Here is a 20,662-nt window from a genome sequence, read left to right on the forward strand (position 1 = left end):
GTCACTGGAAACCAGAGGAGACCTGTCCGTAATCTGAACAGAGCAGACCTGTCTGTAGTCAAGAAAATTCAAAAATACATTGGTGTTTTTTGAAAACAAACAAACTTAAGCTCATTGAAATTTTATTCTGTCAAATGATGGTAAAAAAATTGGCTCACTTGTATTTCCTCAAGGAGCCATTGAGATCTGCTTTATTTGATATAAGTCATACGACAAGAAGAAAAAATTGACTACAGGCAAAAATCAAATATTCCAGGCAAAACTGCAAGAAAAATTGAAACCATTAGTACGCTAAGGGAATACGGGTATAGTCAATAATGAGACAAAGCTTTAGTTTGAATGAAATAAATTGAAAAGTTGATAAAGTTTTTGAAATTCTGTGATATTTTTCAAACAATATTGTTCAAAGTCAAAAGAGTTCAAGGTCTATATTGTTCAAAGCCAAAAAAGCTTTAGTTTGGCTGAAATAAATTGAAAAGGCGATAAAATTTTGAGATTTTTTGATATTTTTCCGAACAATTTTGTTCATAGTCAAAAGAGTTCAAAGTTCTAAGTCAATATTATTCAAAGCCAAAAAAGTTAATAGTTGAGAGCATTGAAAAGTATCAATAATACCTCTTTAGATCGCCATTTGAACTATTGATAAATAAAACCGAAAAAAAACATATGGAGCAACAAATGCAGGCAAAATCGAAGAACTCGAAGCCATACACACCCAAAGCTCCTCTTTGAAAAAGAACTATTTGTTCACAGGGATTTATATGAACGTCAGCGGGCTCTCTCATTACTTGACCGTCTATTAAAATTACGCAATTGGTGCAAACTGTATCGTAACATTAGAAAAAATCCAAGTTCAAAATCATACAATTACGCTATGTATGCAAACATCCTGAATTTGTTAAAGCCAGCAGTTCGCATAAAATCAATGAGAAATTAGTTAACATTAAGAGATACGATCCTTTTGTCTAAGATTAATTCTGAAAGTGACAGTAACACGTAGAAAGATTGTGCAATTCAATTCATATCAAATGAAATTGAATCTATTGACAAGTTAGATCTGACTCAACTTTCCCTCGGCGAAAAAATCAGTTTGAAAGAAATTTTTACTTTGGAAAATTGCTCTAACTGGTTATAGCAAACTATGGCAACACAAAACACCTGTTGAAAATACTGTTAAAAGCATAGTTGCGGTGACCAATCTCAATCTGAACTAAAAACATAGAATCCGAGTTTCAGTAGAACTCATTTTTATGCTCTTTGAAAAAAAGTTTTAAGGCACTCTACATAACTACATACCCCAAGAATCTTGACTCGGGCGACAAATTATTGATGCACACACGTTTCTCACACCCACTCCAGCAGTTGCGAACAACTTCAGGTCGGCAGAACAGGTCGGTGCAGAAAACACCCGACACCACCCACGTGAAGCCCATGATCAAACAAGCGGTCAATTTAGTCAACCGTTTTCGGAAGGGGTACACGAATGCCACGAAACGGTCCACGGCTATTATGGTGTTAGTGTAACTTGTAACAGCGGGGCACAGCTGATTGAGAAATTTGGATACGGTGCACATGACATCTGTGCCGAAAATTGGTGGAAACACATAAGCATCACCAAGCACCGCAGTTGCCCCAAAAATTGGCAGCATTAAACCAGCTTGGGCAATATCACACAAAGCTAAATTAACTAAAAAGATATTCGAATAAGATTTAGACATTTCTGAGTCTTGTTCTACAGTTTTAATGACAATTATGTTTCCAAATAAGGAGAAAAATATGATAAATAAGTAAAATAAACCTTGCGGAACACCACTCATTTTCCACAATGACTCTGTTAGACTGCAATCTTCGATAGTATCGCAATAATTCACTTCAACCAGGGACAAATTCCCAGATGATGAGTTATTGATGGTTAAATCTTGAATCGCGGTAACATTCATAATGTACTTTTAATTTATGACAAACCGACGCCGCTGATAAATCTAAGAATAAAGCAATGCGAAAGAGGCGATGATACTGGTAAAAAAACACTAAATAGTGTTCTAGGTTGTAATTTTTATTATATTTAACACCGTATCTTAATGCGCAATGGTGGCTGATTATTTAGGGGCGGATATGTTAAGACATTTTGTTCACGTGCATTTAAGCTCAAAGTGACAAAAAATTTCTCACCATGAAGAAGAAAATGGAAAATGCGTGTTTCAATGTGAAATAATTTAACCAACAAATAAAAAGTAAAATGGGTCGTTAAAATTGATGTTGAACTTTACGAATACGGGAAATTCAAATTGGAATACGGGGGCGAAAAACTTGTTAATAATTTATCAGTGGTCGGAGCCTAGAAGTAAACAACAACAACAACCAATTAGGAAGCAAAGAAGTGTCAAAGTGTCATGGCATGGAAAAAGGTAGTTAAAATGGCAGTGTTCTTCAATTGAACTTACCTGGCCAAATTAATATTTACCTAGCTGATTAGTTATTCAAATTTTATCAAAATAATTTGTCAAGAAAGTTTAAAAACGATCATCAAAAACTGAAAATTTTATCCACCAAAAGCAGGAAGAGAAAATAATTTGGGTATCAATTTTGGGGTATCAAATATGCAGACCTCTTGAAATTAAATTCTGTTTGAAGACGGAAAAAGAAACCTTCGCAAGGAAGGAAAATCTAGTTAGGAAATGGGAAAAAACGCAATAATCGGATTGGGCAAAAATATAATCCCTCGCACAAATTAAAGCGACCCTCAATACACACAAACAAGGATAAGCAAAGTGGGCTCCAGCTCACTTCTCAAATTTTGCCCCCTTTATTCTCCACAGAATTTAATCTATCGGAGGGAGAACATATAACAGGACACCTTTTAACTCTGCCCACCTTTCTTGAAAAATGGGCGTCACAGAGGATCTGATGAACCCGGGTGAAACAATTTGAGGGTGAAAGGAATGCAAGAGATAAATTAAAAATATAATTTTTTGGTGAGAAAAAAAAACAATTTGTACAGTATATGACAGTCACATGCCAATAACAGCGCTAGTGTTGTTTTAAGAACGTCACACATTCTAAAATATTTGTTTTACTTTCCTTCCACGGGAAGCAGTTTGTTCACCAACTCATCAAAGACAGTTTTTTTCTCGTGCATTCAGAAATGTGAGAAAATTCATTGTTAAACTTCTTTCTTAGGAGAGCTCTTACAAAGACCAGTGGTGTTTCTTTCAACCAAACAGGAGTTTCAAACAGGAATTATTTGGAAGATACATTCAATGTTTGCTTGTGCAGTCATGTAAAATCACCCCGGTAACTAAGAAAGTTATAGAAATATGTTTAACGCGGCCTTTCGCATACAGTCAATTTCTGCTTGATCTTCAAAGAGAAATTTGGCCAATAATTGGAGCGGATTCAGAGCTGGCTGTTAACAGATCCGTATTAATGGATATTAAATCACGCTTGCTTTGGTTCTATAGAGGTCAAAAAGCATTCCTGTCCTAACTGAAACGCATTTGCATAAAGTGGGGTGCAATAGAACAGAATTAAATAAATTTCCATTATGAACTCTAAATTTGTCGAACTCGAAATGATTTTTTTCCAATTCTATCTCTTTTATGGGTTACCGTCCTGAACTGTTCTGAAAAATTAGTGAGCGGTGGTTTAATTTCGGGTCAAAATTTTTGAATAATAAATCTGGCTGGATTTTTTTGAGTTTAACGTCTTTCAATGAGAAATTGCAGCCTTATAATGATACTATTTGAACTATGATTGGCTACTTTTGGCCAAACAGGATAAACCATAGGTAAAGCACAGAGGGCATTAAGTGCCTGAGTAGCTCTCTTAGAGCTTTAGTTTACGGTTCACCAAAGATGCCAAGTAAGAGAATTTCATGGAATGGCGTGCGGGCAATTTAGAATACTTGTATTTTTGGAAACCCACTCATTTTCCGCCATTTTCTGACCACCTTTCTGCCACCTCACCTATCAATTCTTTCTTGTACCTCAACACGTCAACAACTTTAGCCTGCCGTTTCAGAGTAATTTGTCCGAAGATTCTGTTTCGCATAGTCAGTTCTCGTCGAGCGATGATATCTTTGAATAGATATACAAATTTATTGTAGAAACACTCGTATGAACTGAATTGATCCCTAAACAGACTATATTAACTTTTCTACTCCTGTAAAAAATGAGGATTGAATTGTTCAAATTTTTCCGGTTCGGGACAAGACCCGTCTAGGCACCGATTCGGAAAAACATAAACGCATATATTATAAAATCAAACACTTAAAATTGCCGTGAGAATTTCCTGAACTTCCCCCAAAACAAAACAGGTTCTGAACATTTACAGCAGGAGACTAAAGCAACACAATGTGTTAGAAATTTGATCAAACTATAGTCCTGAACTTAGTTAGAATAACTAGAAAGAAAATTTAACTAACCAGATTACAAAGAAAGGAGCAAAACTGATTCCAGTCACAAAATTTGTATAAATGAATTGTCAATTAATGGTGCTAGAAATCAGTATTCGGTTCAAACTGGTGAATCTAGATAACTATTTTTAGAGTGACATTCTTTGATGTAAAATGTTGCCAGCACGTATTGAATCATTATGATACCACCGGAAATGGGAACGAATTCTTAGAAAAGTGTAAATAAATACTACTTATGGTATCCCTTGTGACTTACTTCTAGGAATATTGCAGAAGCAAACCATATTGGGTAACCCTTGCGACCCCTCTGTAAATAATGGTGCAAACATTAGTTTTGTATCCTGACTTTGTCGCACTGATAATGGGCATATATATAGCTGATTTTCGAGCCATTTTCATCCCCAAAATCAAATCACCATCTTGATCTGATAATCAGATCTCGCCTGTAAATCTCTAAAATCTATCGTAAAGTATCATTTTTGTTATTCTCTCATTTGAGAGATTAATTTTTGTACTTATTTAAAAACTCTTTTTATTTCGCTCGCCAAAATCCACAACACAACAATTTATGGGCGCTGCAATTTTCTAATTCAAAAAATTATTTTCTAAAACAAAATTAAATTGTTGCTGACAGTCATAATCATTGTCTGCTAATTATCCTTTCTGTTCACAACTGTTTCGCCGGCTCAAATTCGGATGGATCAACAGACAGGCAGTCTGCTGACCTACACAGGAAAAGCACAGGACATTCCGATCTGGAGCACAAGATTTGTAGCAATGATGCAGACGAAACGAATAAACGAATATACAAATCATTAATTGGGACAGAAGAGCAACCCAATGAGCCTGGACCACTAGACATTGAGGCAGGCAAAGATGAGAAGAAGGACCACAATCAGTGGTCATAAACACCAACGGAGAGGCTTCCAGGGAGGTGGGCAGAGGCTGTGTGAGAATCAGCATGCCTTCAAACAAAGGGGACTTTCAATGCGAATTCAAGAATGTTTTGTGTGTGCCTGACTATTCCTCAAACCTCCTATTAGTATCAAGATGCACGGAGTGGAGACATAGCTTCGGTTTTGAGAGAAGAAATAGCTGCATGAAACTCCAGAAAGGAACTCGGGTAAAAATAAGAAACAAAAATAATTTATTTTAATTACCCTGCAGCTTTCTAGAGAACAAGATGAGTTCCAACAGCGTGAAACTTGACAATGCAAGGAAGTGGCACAGACGACTGAGTCATTTTAATTAGGTGGAGGAGGTCAGGAATACAATAGGGACAGTAGGGTAACTTGATGATGTATGCAATGTGTACGTATTGGCCAAGATCATAAAGATTCCAGTACCAAGAGTGGCAGAGACTCCAGCAGAAGAGAAACTCGAGATGGTCTTCACAGACGTGATGGGACCTTTCAGAGTGGAATCACTGCCACTGTTCCGGTTCTGCAATGTGTTTGCAGACGAGTACACAAAATTTTGTTTGTGGACTTGCTTGAGGCAAAGAGTGAAGCACTGGCCAGCCTGAAGAAGTTTTTCCTCAGTGTGGGGACGCCCAAGAAGATGAGGCAAGACAATGCGAAGGAGTTTCTCTCAGGGCAGTTCAAGACGTACTGCTTAGATGCAGGCATTCTACAAGAAAAGACCATACCAGAGACGCCACAACAGAATGGGTTAGCTGAGAGGTGCAACAGGGCATTGCTGGAGATGACAGGATGCTTGCTCTTTGACTCAAGACTTCCCAAGATGATATGGGGAGCAACGATTCTTCCCGCAACTAGGATCAGAAACTTAGTTGTGAGACGAGAAGAAGAAAAATGCCCAGCAGAGCTGGTGCTAGGTATAAAACATAAGCTTTCAATTAGTAAATTATATACTTTTGGTTGCAAAGTTCTCATGAGGAAGAAGGACACAGACGTCAGAAAATTGGAACCCAAATCACTGGAAGGAAAGTTTGTGTGTTACACTGAAGGAGACAACGGTTACCTGGTGTACATACCCAATACACGCAAGGTGGTGGCAGTTCGAGATGTGATCATTAAGGAGTCCGAAGTGGGATCATCAAGGAGTCCATCCCTGACAACACCGAGACGCCCAAACTATTAGATGAGGGTTTACAGCAACTGGGGATTTGGAACCCAGATGATGGTAATCAAGACCATGAGAAAAATAAAAAAGAGGACACGTCTACTGCAATAAATGAGGAGTGGCATGACGCAGAGAGCGTGAAAACTCAAAAACGACACTTAGACGAGATGCCTGAGATGTTGAGGCAGCAGCACTAGAAGAAGAATCTACTGCAACAAGATGGAATCTCAGAGACCCGAAGTCACTGGAGGAGAGTGACACAGAGGACTTCTCACAGTCATAGACAGTTGGTTTCTTTGAAGAGGCACTGGAGCAAGCGGACAAGGCAGAGCCTAGACGGGAAACACGAGCAAGGAATGTTCCGCAATTTTTTGGAGAAGTTAGAACCCATCTTGTTGTGACTTCGATCAACCACGTGGAACCGAAACAGTCTACGAAGCCACGCAAGGTGACGATTGGGACCAGTGGCACCGTGCAATGAAAGACGAGGTCAAGGTACTCCAAGACAACAAGACCTGATCCTAGTGCGACCACCCACAGACACGAACGTCATACCGGGCAATTGGTTCCACAAAGTGAAATGTGGTCAAGTCGACAAACACAAAGCACGTTATATAGCGAAGGGCTTCCATCAGTTGGACGGACTGGACTACTTAAAGACCTTTGCGCCTAACTGTAGCCGGAGACATTCAGGATTCTACTTCAACTATGAGCGAATCAAGGCCATGTAATGCACCAGTTTGGTGTCAAGATGGCTTTTCTGCACTAACGACAAGAGGAAGAAGTGTATCTGAAACAGCCAGAGGAATTTGTAAAACAAAGATCACATAGAGGCAAGTTAATATGTCGACTAAATAAATCAATTGATTAAAAATTCTGTTTGAAGACGGAAAAGGAAACCTTCGCAAGGAAGGAAAATCTAATTAGGAAATGGGAAAAAAACGCAATAATCGGATTGGGCAAAAATATAATCCCTCGCACAAATTAAAGCGACCCTCAATATACACAAACAAGGATAAGCAAAGTGGGCTCCAGCTCACTTCTCAAATTCTTCCCCTTTTATTCTCCACAGAATTTAATCTAGAGGAGGGAGAAGATATAACAGGACACCTTTCAACTCTGCCCACCTTTCTTGAAAAATGGGCGTCACAGAGGATCTGATGAACCCGGGTGAAATAATTTGAGGGTGAAAAGAATGCAAGAGATAAATTAAAAATATAATTTTTCGGTTAGAAAAAAAAACCATTTGTTTTGCATATGACAGTCACATGCCAATAACAGCGCCATAGTGTTGTTTTAAGAACGTCACACATTCTAAAATATTTGTTTTACTTTCCTTCTCCGGGAAGACGTTTGTTCACGCACCCATCAAAGACAGTTTTTTTCTCGTGCATTCAGAAATGTGAGAAAATTCATTGTTAAACTTCTTTCTTAGGAGGAGAGTCTAAATGTAGTTTAGCAATAAAGAAATTATACCATAAATGGTTAGAATTATGACAACCACCTATATTATTCATCTATTTTCAAATTAGATTTTGCAGAAACATGGAATCATTGGGGTGGGGGGGGGAGCTCTTACAAAGACCAGTGGTGTTTCTTTCAACCGAACAGGAGTTTCAAACAGGAATTATTTGGAAGATACATTCAATGTTTGCTTGTGCAGTCATGTAAAATCACCCCGGTAACTAAGTTATAGAAATATGTTTAACGCGGCCTTTCGCATACAGTCAATTTCTGCTTGATCTTCAAAGAGAAATTTGGCCGATAATTGGAGCGGATTCAGAGCTGGCTGTCAACAGATCCGTATTAATGGATATTAATGCTTATTTGCTTGTGCTTATTTGCGGTAATTGCTTGTTCGCGAGAGCAGAGACAGAGTGTCATACGGTAAAGTTAGCTGAGAAGTGAAACACGACATTGCTTGAGATGGCAAGTTGCTTGCTAACTTACTCCGAACTTCTGAGGATAATGTGGGACATTCAGGATTCTACTTCAACTATGAGCGAATCAAGGCCATGTAATGCACAAGTTTGATGTCAAAATGGCGTTTCTGCACTAACCAAAAGAGGAGGAAATGTATCTGAAACAGCCAGAGGAATTTGTAAAACAAGGATCAGATAGAGGCAAGTTAATATGTCGACTAAATATATCAATTTATGGTTTAAAACAGGCTGCTAACAACTGGTTTAGGGAGCTGGCAAAAATCCAACAGAGTCCGGAATCACCAGAAGCAGGAACGATCATTGCTTGTTCGCGAGAGCAGACACAGAGTGTCATACGGTAAAGTTAGCTGAGAAGTGAAACACGACAATGCTTCAGATGGCAAGTTGCTTGCTAACTTACTCCGAACTTCTCAGGATAATGTGGGAAGCATAAATTTGAAATTTAACAATAAGCATAAACTTGTTTGTGAGACAATGGGAAGAAAAATGCCCAGCGGAGATGATGAAGGGTTCCGAGTTTGGATTTGCCAAAATTGAATTAGTATATTCTGGTTGCATAGTCTCCACGTCGAAAAGAGAGAGAGAGAGAGAGAGAGAGAGAGAGAGCGAGAGATAGCGAGAGAGAGAGAGAGAGAGAAGAAGAGGGAGAGAGAGGGAGAGATGTCAGCAAATTTGAACCCAAGGAACTGAAGGAAAATTTAGCGATTTAACATTACGGCGACAACGGATACCTGTTGTGTACACCCAACTCACACAAATTGTTGGCAGTTCAAGATGCAATTATCATGAGTCTGAAACGGTCACAAACCCTGAAAACAGAGATGCAATTGTGCAGCCAGTAATTACTGACACCCGAAAGAGATTTGAAATAAACTTGAAAATACTTCATGTGATAGATATGTAGATTTGCTAAGTTGATTGTGCTCAAATAGCTTTATTTAAGTAACCACTAATGCATTGCCCTTTTGGTATCTCCACTCTCTTTGTGAAGTCTTTCCTCTACGGTTAGTCCAACTTACAATTGTATTTATTTTTTTTAAATAGGAATGGAATTAAGCTTAAAAGATCTTAGAAAGGGCGATACTATTATTGGGTCCCGTGGATCCCTCTTCAATAATAGATAGAACCTTTTATATAAAGTAAGTGAAAAGAACTGTGAGGAAACATAAACCGCAGTATCTAAAAGACGTAGGCTCTGCATGTCCAGCAGAGATATAGAGCTACTTAAGTAATACCCACGCAGGCAACGGTATGAAAGTAGTCAAATAAACGATAGCCTAACACACGCCTTGGTTGACCTAATAGAAGAGAGTGAAGAAAATCTTTGAAAACTGGCAACCAGATGATGTTAATCAGGAATATGGCCGGAGAGAGAGAGAGAGAGAGAGAGAGAGAGAGAGTATGCACCTACTGCAAAGAAAGAGGAGTGTTATGGTGCAGATTGCGTTAACACTCATCAACAAAAAACATTGAGGTGAGAGAGATAGAGCTTAGATGATGAACAAGAAGCAAAGTGCACAGGATCAATTGCTATCAGGAGTCGACGGGACTCGAAGATTACTTGCAAACATCGTTACAGATAGCTCCACATCCGCAGACTGTTGGCTTCATTGATGATGCACACCAGAAAATGGACAGAGCTGAGCTCAAATAAGAGTCACGAGCAGGAAAAGCTCTTCATTTCTATAGAGATATGAGACCACATTTTGTTGAGATTGAGGGTGAGTAGGTGGAACTCAAATCAGTCTATGAAGCAAAATAAAGTGAAGAGTGGGATCAATGGCAAAATGCAGCGAAGGACGAGTTGAAAGACCTCTAATATAACGAAACTTGGGACCTAGAGAGACCACCCATTGATCTGGACGTTGAGCAGTTGGGTAAAAAAAAGGAAACGCAGACCAAATGGTAAAGTCGACAATTAAAAAGCACAAAATGTAGCACATAAATTGAAACAGGCGGAAAGAGTGGGCTACTTTTAGACTTTTCCTCCAACAAGACTTCCGGAGACATTGAGGATTCTACTTCAGCTTACAGCTAAGCAAGATCATGTGATGCACCACTCTGTTCTCAAGACGGCCTTCCTGCAATCACCCATTGAGAAAGAAGTGTAATTGGACGAGTCTCAAGATTTTGCAGAGCAAGCCTAAGCAGGAGAAAAGTTAGAATGTCCATTAAAAAAATTTTTGCTTCGAAGTAGGCAGTTGTCAACTGGTAAAGGGAAATGGCAAATCCTCTACTCAGACAGGGGTTCACCAGAAGCAGAAACAATCATTGCTTTGTTGCAAAAGCAGAAACCTTTCTCTATTTTGGTGTATGTTGACGGCATAACCGTGGCATTGAGAAACACGACGGCACCAAAAAGGCACTAAACGCCACTTTAAGCATAAGGGAAGAGGGAGAATTCACTGGTTTCTGGGCCTACAAATCAAAAAAGATTAGGGGAAGTCACAGTCAACCAGGAGCGCTACTAGAGACAATGCTTGGGCGCCCAGTAACAAATGAATGACTGCAGACCGTCGAGAATTGCAGCCAAATCAAAATTAAATTGAAATTTTATTCAGTATAGAGAGGATACAAAAATGTGGATTCCACAATTTACAAATGTCTGCAGGAATTACTTCTTCAACTGGTTAAACAGACGAAAGCAGATATCATGTTAACAAACAAGTTTAATCTCGACCCACAAAAAAGCACACTCATTTCAAAACTGGTGGTGTTGAGAAGGACAATTACGATATCTATTATGTTCGAAACAGTTGGTTTCATCTATACTAAAGAAAAAATATATATATTAATCGGGAAAGATACCAAGAAAACGTTCAATACCTTCCTTCTGACAAGATGGCAGAGGCCTTCTTTGAAAAAATTCTCATCTGTCTTAATGGTAAAACAACTCCAAGCAGTTTTCATAGAAGACTCTACGCAATCATCGAAAATCTGCGTTAGGGTATTAGAAACAGGGAATGAAAACTAAACATAGAGAAATTGTAAACTCTCTTGTAAACTGAAAAATCTTTTTTTGTCCTCATTTTTGAATACCTCATTCTCAACTTAGTAAAAGACGCTTCGCTTAAAGTTGCTTTTATTCTGGCTGTGCCAATAACTTCGTCTGCCAACAGTCTGTCAAAGTTTGTGCAATTTTCAGCCGCAACATTTTTCCGGAACTTCACTACCATCATTAGAAGAAAACTAAAATAGAATTTTTTCATTCCCTGATGGCTCAAAATAACCGAGATGAGTATATGTAGGTGTTCAATCACGAAAAATTCTACTAACATCAATATCCCTATAATTCAGCGCAAATATATCATATGTTTCATTCATCGCCTGAAAGATGCAACAGGGGTGAGCCTAACACTAACCAAAAATATTTGAAACTAAATTTGCTTTTTAAAACCATATCAACTGGCTAATGAAAACATCCGCCAAAATTTTATCTTGACTTGTTACGGGGAAAGAATCCGGAACACATACTTTTGATTCTAAAAATGTGATCCCGAACAAGCAGCAAAAAGATATTCCCAGATTTAAGGCAAACTTTTTAAAGACGGTCATGGAATCACAATGAAGAAATGTGCTTATTTGCTTGTGCTTATTTGCGGTAATTGCTTGTTCGCGAGAGCAGAGACAGAGTGTCATACGGTAAAGTTAGCTGAGAAGTGGAACACGACAATGCTTGAGATGGCAAGTTGCTTGCTAACTTACTCCGAACTTCTGAGGATATTGTGGGTCATTCAGGATTCTACTTCAACTATGAGCGAATCAAGGCCATGTAATGCACCAGTTTGATGTCAAGATGGCGTTTCTGCACTAACCAAAAGAGGAGGAAGTGTATCTGAAACAGCCAGAGGAATTTGTAAAACAAGGATCAGATAGAGGCAAGTTAATATGTCGACTAAATATATCAATTTATAGTTTAAAACAGGCTGCTAACAACTGGTTTAGGGAGCTGGCAAAAATCCAACAGAGTCCGGATTCACCAGAAGCAGGAACGATCATTGCTTGTTCGCGAGAGCAGACACAGAGTGTCATACGGTAAAGTTAGCTGAGAAGTGAAACACGACAATGCTTCAGATGGCAAGTTGCTTGCTAACTTACTCCGAACTTCTCAGGATAATGTGGGAAGCATAAATTTGAAATTTAACAATAAGCATAAACTTGTTTGTGAGACAATGGGAAGAAAAATGCCCAGCGGAGATGATGAAGGGTTCCGAGTTTGGATTTGCAAAAATTGAATTAGTATATTCTGGTTGCATAGTCTCCACGTCGAAAAGAAAGAGAGAGCGAGAGATAGCGAGAGAGAGAGAGAGAGAGACAGAGAGAGAAGAAGAGAGAGAGAGGGAGAGATGTCAGCAAATTTGAACCCAAGGAACTGAAGGAAAATTTAGCGATTTAACATTACGGCGACAACGGATACCTGTTGTGTACACCCAACTCACACAAATTGTTGGCAGTTCAAGATGCAATTATCATGAGTCTGAAACGGTCACAAACCCTGAAAACAGAGAGGCAATTGTGCAGCCAGTAATTACTGACACCCGAAAGAGATTTGAAATAAACTTGAAAATACTTCATGTGATAGAAGTAAAAAAAAAAGGAAACAGAGACCAAATGGTAAAGTCGACAAGTAAAAAGCACAGAATGTAGCACATAAATTGAAACAGGCGGAAAGAGTGGGCTACTTTTAGACTTTTCCTCCAACAAGATTTCCGGAAACATTGAGGATTCTACTTCAGCTTACAGCTAAGCAAGATCATGTGATGCACCACTCTGTTCTCAAGACGGCCTTCCTGCAATCACCCATTGAGAAAGAAGTGTATTTGGACGAGTCTCAAGATTTTGTAGAGCAAGCACAAGCAGGAGAAAAGTTAGAATGTCCATTAAAAAAATTTTTTGCTTCGAAGTAGGCAGTTGTCAACTGGTAAAGGGAAATGGCAAATCCTCTACTCAGGCAGGGGTTCACCAGAAGCAGAAACAATCATTGCTTTGTTGCAAAAGCAGAAACTTTTCTCTATTTTGGTGTATGTTGACGGCATAACCGTGGCATTGAGAAACACGACGGCACCAAAAAGGCACTAAAAGTCACTTTAAACATAAGGGAAGAGGGAGAATTCACTGGTTTCCGGGCCTACAAATCAAAAAAGATTAGGGGAAGTCACAGTCAACCAGGAGCGCTACTAGAGACAATGCTTGAGCGCCCAGTAACAAATGAATGACTGCAGACCGTCGAGAATTTCAGCCAAATCAAATTTAAATTGAAATTTTATTCAGTATAGAGAGGATACAAAAATGTGGATTCCACAATTTACAAATGTCTGCCGGGATTACTTCTTCAACTGGTTAAACAGACGAAAGCAGATATCATGTTAACAAATAAGTTTAATCTCGACCCACAAAAAAGCACACTCATTTCAAAACTGGTGGTGTTGAAAAGGACAATTACGATATCTATAATGTTCGAAACAGTTGGTTTCACCTATACTAAAGAAATTATATATATATATATATATATATATATATATATATTAATCGGGAAAGAGACCAAGAAAACGTTTAATACCTTCCTTCTGACAAGATGGCAGAGGCCTTCTTTGAAAAAATTCTCATCTGTCTTAATGGTAAAACAACTCCAAGCAGTTTTCATAGAAGACTCTACGCAATCATCGAAAATCTGCGTTAGGGTATTAGAAACAGGGAATGAAAACTAAACATAGAGAAATTGTAAAGTTTGTCTGACTAAGATAAAGTCAGAGGCTGTTGATTCAAAGTAACAAAATTGTTGATATGAATCAAGCAAAGTTTTACTAACTAACATTTTCCATCTGTCGAATCCAAATCACCGTCTTTTAGTCAGATCTGTCCTGTTAATCTCTAATTTCTACTGAAAAATCTGTTTGTTTTTCTCATTTTTGAATACCTCATTTTCAACTTAGTAAAAGACGCTTAGAGATGCTTTTATTCTGGCTGTGCCAATAAGTTCGTCTGCCAACAGAGTCTGTCAAACTTTGTGCAATCTCTAGCCGCAACATTTTTCCAGAACTTCACTGCCATCATTAGAAGAAAACCAAAATAGAATTTTTACTCTCCCTGATGGCTCGAAAGAACCGAGATGAGTATATGTAGGTGTTCAATCACGAAAAATTCTACTAACATCAATATCCCTATAATTCAGCGCAAATATATCATATGTTTCATTCATCGCCTGAAAGACGCAACAGGGGCGAGCCTAACACTAACCACAAATATTTGAAACTAAATTTGCTTTTTAAAACCATATCACCTGGCTAATGAAAACATCCGCCAAAATTTTATCTTGGCTTGTTTCAGGGAAAAAATCTGGACCACATACTTTTGATTCTAAAAAAGGTGATCCCGAACAAGCAGCAAAAAGATGTTCCCAGATCTTAGGCAAACTTTTTAAAGACGGTCATGGAATCACAATGAAGAAATGTTAATTGCAGACAAATAATCAAAAAAAAATATTTGTGCATTGGCAAAAAAGAAGAGCTAAACTATAGCAGCGGACAAGTTTTAAGTTTTTTTGAGCCAGATCAGGTAAGAACTCAAAAATCAAGTGCAACAAAACTTAATTCTTTCTTTATGAACAAACCTATCAATTACCGCTTCCCTCAAACTACCTGCAATCCATTTTTCACTGAGAACAACAGTAAACATGAATAAAAAACTATATAAATAAACACTGCCTATGGTATAGTTAAGAGGTTTTTTAAACAACAGACACTTATCTGAAAAACTTTTTAAGATGATGAGCATGTCCTATTCGAAAGATTAAGAATTCCTTTCAAAAGAAATTTGAGACACTGGTGTGGGATCACACGATTTTTCTCGTGTGGGATCACACGATTTTTTCTCGTGTGAGCATTGAATTGAACGATTTTTCGTGTGACAGTCGCAAGTCGTGTGTTTTCACGCGAGAAAAATTACCTCTTGTGTTAATTTTTCACATAAATTTTGTATTAATGTAATATGAAATAATAGGTTGAAAGCCGAAAAATTCAATAGTTTCAACCCCAAGTTTCTCATTGCCGGCCAATATGGTTACAAGAAACCTTTTGTTAGAGAATTATAGTTCGTGCAAAATCCCTCAAACTTCGCCAAACATTCCGGAAAAAGAGGCCAACGGCTAATTCGTTAGCTAAGATCTATTTTAAATTGCCACTATTGATTTCGTCATCTTTTAACCCCTTTTTCAAGGCATAGTTGAAGAGACAATACATTAAATTGCAAAAATTGGCGTAAAGTGGGCCAATTAAATCCTCTCACAAAAATTGTTTTTATCTTTATGATTTAGCTGTAGGTTGTCAAGCAAAATGGTTGCTAGCAGTCAATGGCGTTTGAACCTTATGATAATAATATACGCTCACCGGGGCCACGAACTAAAGTTTTACCTGATAAAGAGAAATCACTTTGTCCTGTTTTGTCTATAGGAATTTTTCCTGAGTTTTTTAGCCGCAAAAGAAAGGAAAAAGTTCTTCTAGCGTTTTGACTTGCTCTTCCTAACGAAAGGACACAAACGTACAGATGAATTGAGCAAAATCTGTTTTCGAAGAATTTCCCTTGGAAATTTTACGGAGAACCTACTAGAACATTTTGAATTACAATCCAGAAGGAAAAGCCGAAAACGCCATCGCAGTAGCTGGTGTTCTAAGATGACTCTCAGCGGCTAATTCTTCAACTAAGATCAAAAATGAATTGCCACCTTTCCCCAGAAAAACAATTTTTAATTAAATAAGCACTTTACAGGAAACAATATGGAGTAAAAATCAAAACTATAAAAAGGAAATTAATCATTTTTCAATTTTCAGTAAGCCACATTCCAGAAACCGCAAACCAAAGTAGTGAACGGACTGCTTTATCAGCATTTGCTGCAAGTGTCCTAAGAACCAACGACTAGAAATGCAGGTGAAAAGAGCTGGTTTCAGCTCATCTGACGGGCAGCCCCTTTAGAAAAAAACAAATTAGGCGTTATATATCAAACTTTTCCAAGCTTTAGGATAACATGAACATCATCAAAGCGATCTAGCCCAACCCGAAGCCCCGATTTAACCGAAAGAACCTCTCATTGTTCAGGCCAAAAATCAAACAACTCTCGTGTAAGCAAATTACTCTCACTTTTAGGATCAAACCAAGCTAAGCTACAGTATGGAGAACCAGAAGAAATCAACTCCAAAAAGGACCAAAAATACAACTGAATAACACCACAAAACCGACAAGAGTCCGACATCAACTAAACAACCCATAGGTGTCTGAATGAAAACCTCAAAATTGAAAAAAAAAATTGGTGATCTTAATTGTTCATAATTCCTGTAACCAGACACAGATCTACAAACACACCAATGACAAACGCTTCGGGAGAGAGGAGTAAACCTGTACAATCAGCCCCCAAAGTTTGGTAGGCACATGCAGACGCCAAACTGAACAGCCACGAAATAAGACAGTCTACAATATTGGTTTATGAATTTACGCAGGCGGAACAAAATGATAATTTCTGTAAACAGTAACACTAACCATAAATTTTTGAAACTAAATTTGCTTTTCAAAACCATATCACCTGGCTAATGAAAACGTCCGCCAAAGTTTTATCTTGACTTGTTACAGGGAAGAAATCAGGACCACATACTTTTGATTCTAAAAAAGGTCATCCCGAACAAGCAGCAAAAAGATATTCCCAGGTCTTAGGCGAACTTTTTAAAGACGGTCAAGGAATCACAATGAAAAAATGTTAATTGCAGACAGATAATCAAAAAATATTTGAGCATCGGCAAAAAAAGAATAGCTAAACTATAGCAACGGACAAGTATTAAGTTTTTGTGAGCCAGATCAGGTAAGAACTAAAAAAATCAAGTGCAACAAAACTTAATTCTTTCTTTATGAACTAACCTATCAATAACCGCTTCTCTCAAGCTACCTACAATCCATTTTTCACTGAGAACAACAGTAAACATGAATAGGTAACTATATAAATAAACACTGCGTATGTTATAGTTGAGACATTTGTTAAACAACAGACAATTATCTCAGAAACCTTTTAAGAATTATTCAAAAGAACCTCTCATTGTTCAGGCCAAAAATCAAACAACTCCTGATTTTTAAAGGTTTAAATCAAGTCAAACAAGACAGTTATACAAATTTAAAAGAATCCGTGGAAGCAAATTACTCTCACATTTAGGATCAGACCAAGCCAAGCTACGGTATAGAGAGCCAAAAAAATTAACTGAAAAAAGGACCAAAATTACAAATGAATAACACCAAAAAACCGACAAGAGTCCGACGTCAACTAAAAAATGCATAGGTGTCTGAATGAAAAGCTCAAAAGTGAAAAAAAGTTTGTTGATCTTTATTGTTTATAATTTCTGTAACCAGACACTGATCTACAAACACACCAATGACAAACACTTCGGGAGAGAGGAGTATACCTGTACAATCAGCCCACAAAGTTTGGTAGACACATGCAGACGTCAAACTGAACAGCCATGAAATAAGACAGTCTACAATATTGGTATATAAATTTTCGCAGGCGGAACAAAATGATAATTTCTGTAACCAGTAACACTAACCATAAAAATTTGAAACTAAATTTGCTTTTTAAAACCATATCACCTGGCTAATGAAAACATCCGCCAAAGTTTTATCTTGACTTGTTACAGGGAAAAAATCAGGACCACATACTTTTGATTATAAAAAAGTTTATCCCGAACAAGCAGCAAAAAGGTATTCCCAGATCTTAGGCGAACTTTTTAAAGACGGTCAAGGAATCACAATGAAAAAATGTTAATTGCAGAACGATAATCAAAAAAATATTTGGGCATCGGCAAAAAAAAGAAGAGCTAAACTATAGCAACGGCCAAGTATTAAGTTTTTGTGAGCCAGATCAGGTAAGAACTAAAAAATCAAGTGCGACAAAACTTAATTCTTTCTTTATGAACTAACCTATCAATAACCGCTTCCCTCAAGCTACCTACAATTCATTTTTCACTGAGAACAACAGTAAACATGAATAGGTAACTATATAAATAAACACTGCGTATGTTATAGTTGAGACATTTATTAAACAACAGACAATTATCTCAGAAACCTTTTAAGACTTAACCGAAAGAACCTCTCATTGTTCAGGCCAAAAATCAAACAACTCCTGATTTTTAAAGGTTTAAATCAAGTCAAACAAGACAGTTATCCAATTTTAAAAGAATCAGTGGAAGCAAATTACTCTCACATTTAGGATCAGACCAAGCCAAGCTACGGTATAGAGAGCCAAAAAAAATTAACTGAAAAAAGAACCAAAATTACAACTGAATAACACCAAAAAACCGACAAGAGTCCGACGTCAACTAAAAAATGCATAGGTGTCTGAATGAAAAGCTCAAAAGTGGAAAAAAGTTTGTTGATCTTTATTGTTTATAATTTCTGTAACCAGACACTGATCTACAAACACACCAATGACAAACACTTCGGGAGAGAGGAGTATACCTGTACAATCAGCCCACAAAGTTTGGTAGACACATGCAGACGTCAAACTGAACAGCCATGAAATAAGACAGTCTACAATATTGGTATATAAATTTTCGCAGGCGGAACAAAATGATAATTTCTGTAACCAGTAACACTAACCATAAAAATTTGAAACTAAATTTGCTTTTTAAAACCATATCACCTGGCTAATGAAAACATCCGCCAAAGTTTTATCTTGACTTGTTACAGGGAAAAAATCAGGACCACATACTTTTGATTATAAAAAAGTTTATCCCGAACAAGCAGCAAAAAGGTATTCCCAGATCTTAGGCGAACTTTTTAAAGACGGTCAAGGAATCACAATGAAAAAATGTTAATTGCAGAACGATAATCAAAAAAATATTTGGGCATCGGCAAAAAAAAGAAGAGCTAAACTATAGCAACGGCCAAGTATTAAGTTTTTGTGAGCCAGATCAGGTAAGAACTAAAAAATCAAGTGCGACAAAACTTAATTCTTTCTTTATGAACTAACCTATCAATAACCGCTTCCCTCAAGCTACCTACAATTCATTTTTCACTGAGAACAACAGTAAACATGAATAGGTAACTATATAAATAAACACTGCGTATGTTATAGTTGAGACATTTATTAAACAACAGACAATTATCTCAGAAACCTTTTAAGACTTAACCGAAAGAACCTCTCATTGTTCAGGCCAAAAATCAAACAACTCCTGATTTTTAAAGGTTTAAATCAAGTCAAACAAGACAGTTATCCAATTTTAAAAGAATCAGTGGAAGCAAATTACTCTCACATTTAGGATCAGACCAAGCCAAGCTACGGTATAGAGAGCCAAAAAAAATTAACTGAAAAAAGAACCAAAATTACAACTGAATAACACCAAAAAACCGACAAGAGTCCGACGTCAACTAAAAATGCATAGGTGTCTGAATGAAAAGCTCAAAAGTGGAAAAAAGTTTGTTGATCTTTATTGTTTATAATTTCTGTAACCAGACACTGATCTACAAACACACCAATGACAAACACTTCGGGAGAGAGGAGTATACCTGTACAATCAGCCCACAAAGTTTGGTAGACACATGCAGACGTCAAACTGAACAGCCATGAAATAAGACAGTCTACAATATTGGTATATAAATTTTCGCAGGCGGAACAAAATGATAATTTCTGTAACCAGTAACACTAACTATAAAAATTTGAAACTAAATTTGCTTTTTAAAACCATATCACATGGCTAATGAAAACGTCCGCCAAAGTTTTATCTTGACTTGTTACAGGGAAAAAATCAGGACCACATACTTTTGATTCTAAAAAAGTTTATCCCGAACAAGCAGCAAAAAGATATTCCCAGATCTTAGGCGAACTTTTTAAAGACGGTCAAGGAATCACAATAAAAAAATGTTAATTGCAGAACGATAATCAAAACATATTTGGGCATCAGCAAAAAAAGAAGAGCTAAACTATAGCAACGGCCAAGTATTAAGTTTTTGTGAGCCAGATCAGGTAAGAACTAAAAAATCAAGTGCGACAAAACTTAATTCTTTCTTTATGAACTAACCTATCAATAACCGCATACCTCAAGCTACCTGCAATCCATTTTTCACTGAGAACAACAGTAAACATGAATAGGTAACTATATAAATAAACACTGCGTATGTTATAGTTGAGACATTTATTAAACAACAGACAATTATCTCAGAAACCTTTTAACAATTAACCGAAAGCACC

The 20,662-nt window shown here is 37.3% G+C and overlaps 1 protein-coding gene across 1 annotated transcript in view; it reads right to left on the reverse strand.

Moving 5' to 3' along the window:
- The window catches only part of LOC142349178 (RYamide receptor-like), a 100,244-nt gene extending 97,554 nt beyond the window's left edge, over nucleotides 1–2,690 (reverse strand). The window contains exon 1 of the mRNA XM_075400594.1: nucleotides 1,297–2,690. Coding sequence (XP_075256709.1) covers nucleotides 1,297–1,940 — 644 coding nt within the window. The 5' untranslated portion in view covers nucleotides 1,941–2,690. The remainder of the gene's footprint in view (nucleotides 1–1,296) is intronic.
- Nucleotides 2,691–20,662: the final 17,972 nt, after the last annotated feature.

This window comes from Convolutriloba macropyga, chromosome 1 (genome assembly GCF_964194025.1).
Source record: "Convolutriloba macropyga chromosome 1, txConMacr16.3, whole genome shotgun sequence".
Lineage (NCBI taxonomy): Eukaryota > Metazoa > Xenacoelomorpha > Acoela > Convolutidae > Convolutriloba > Convolutriloba macropyga.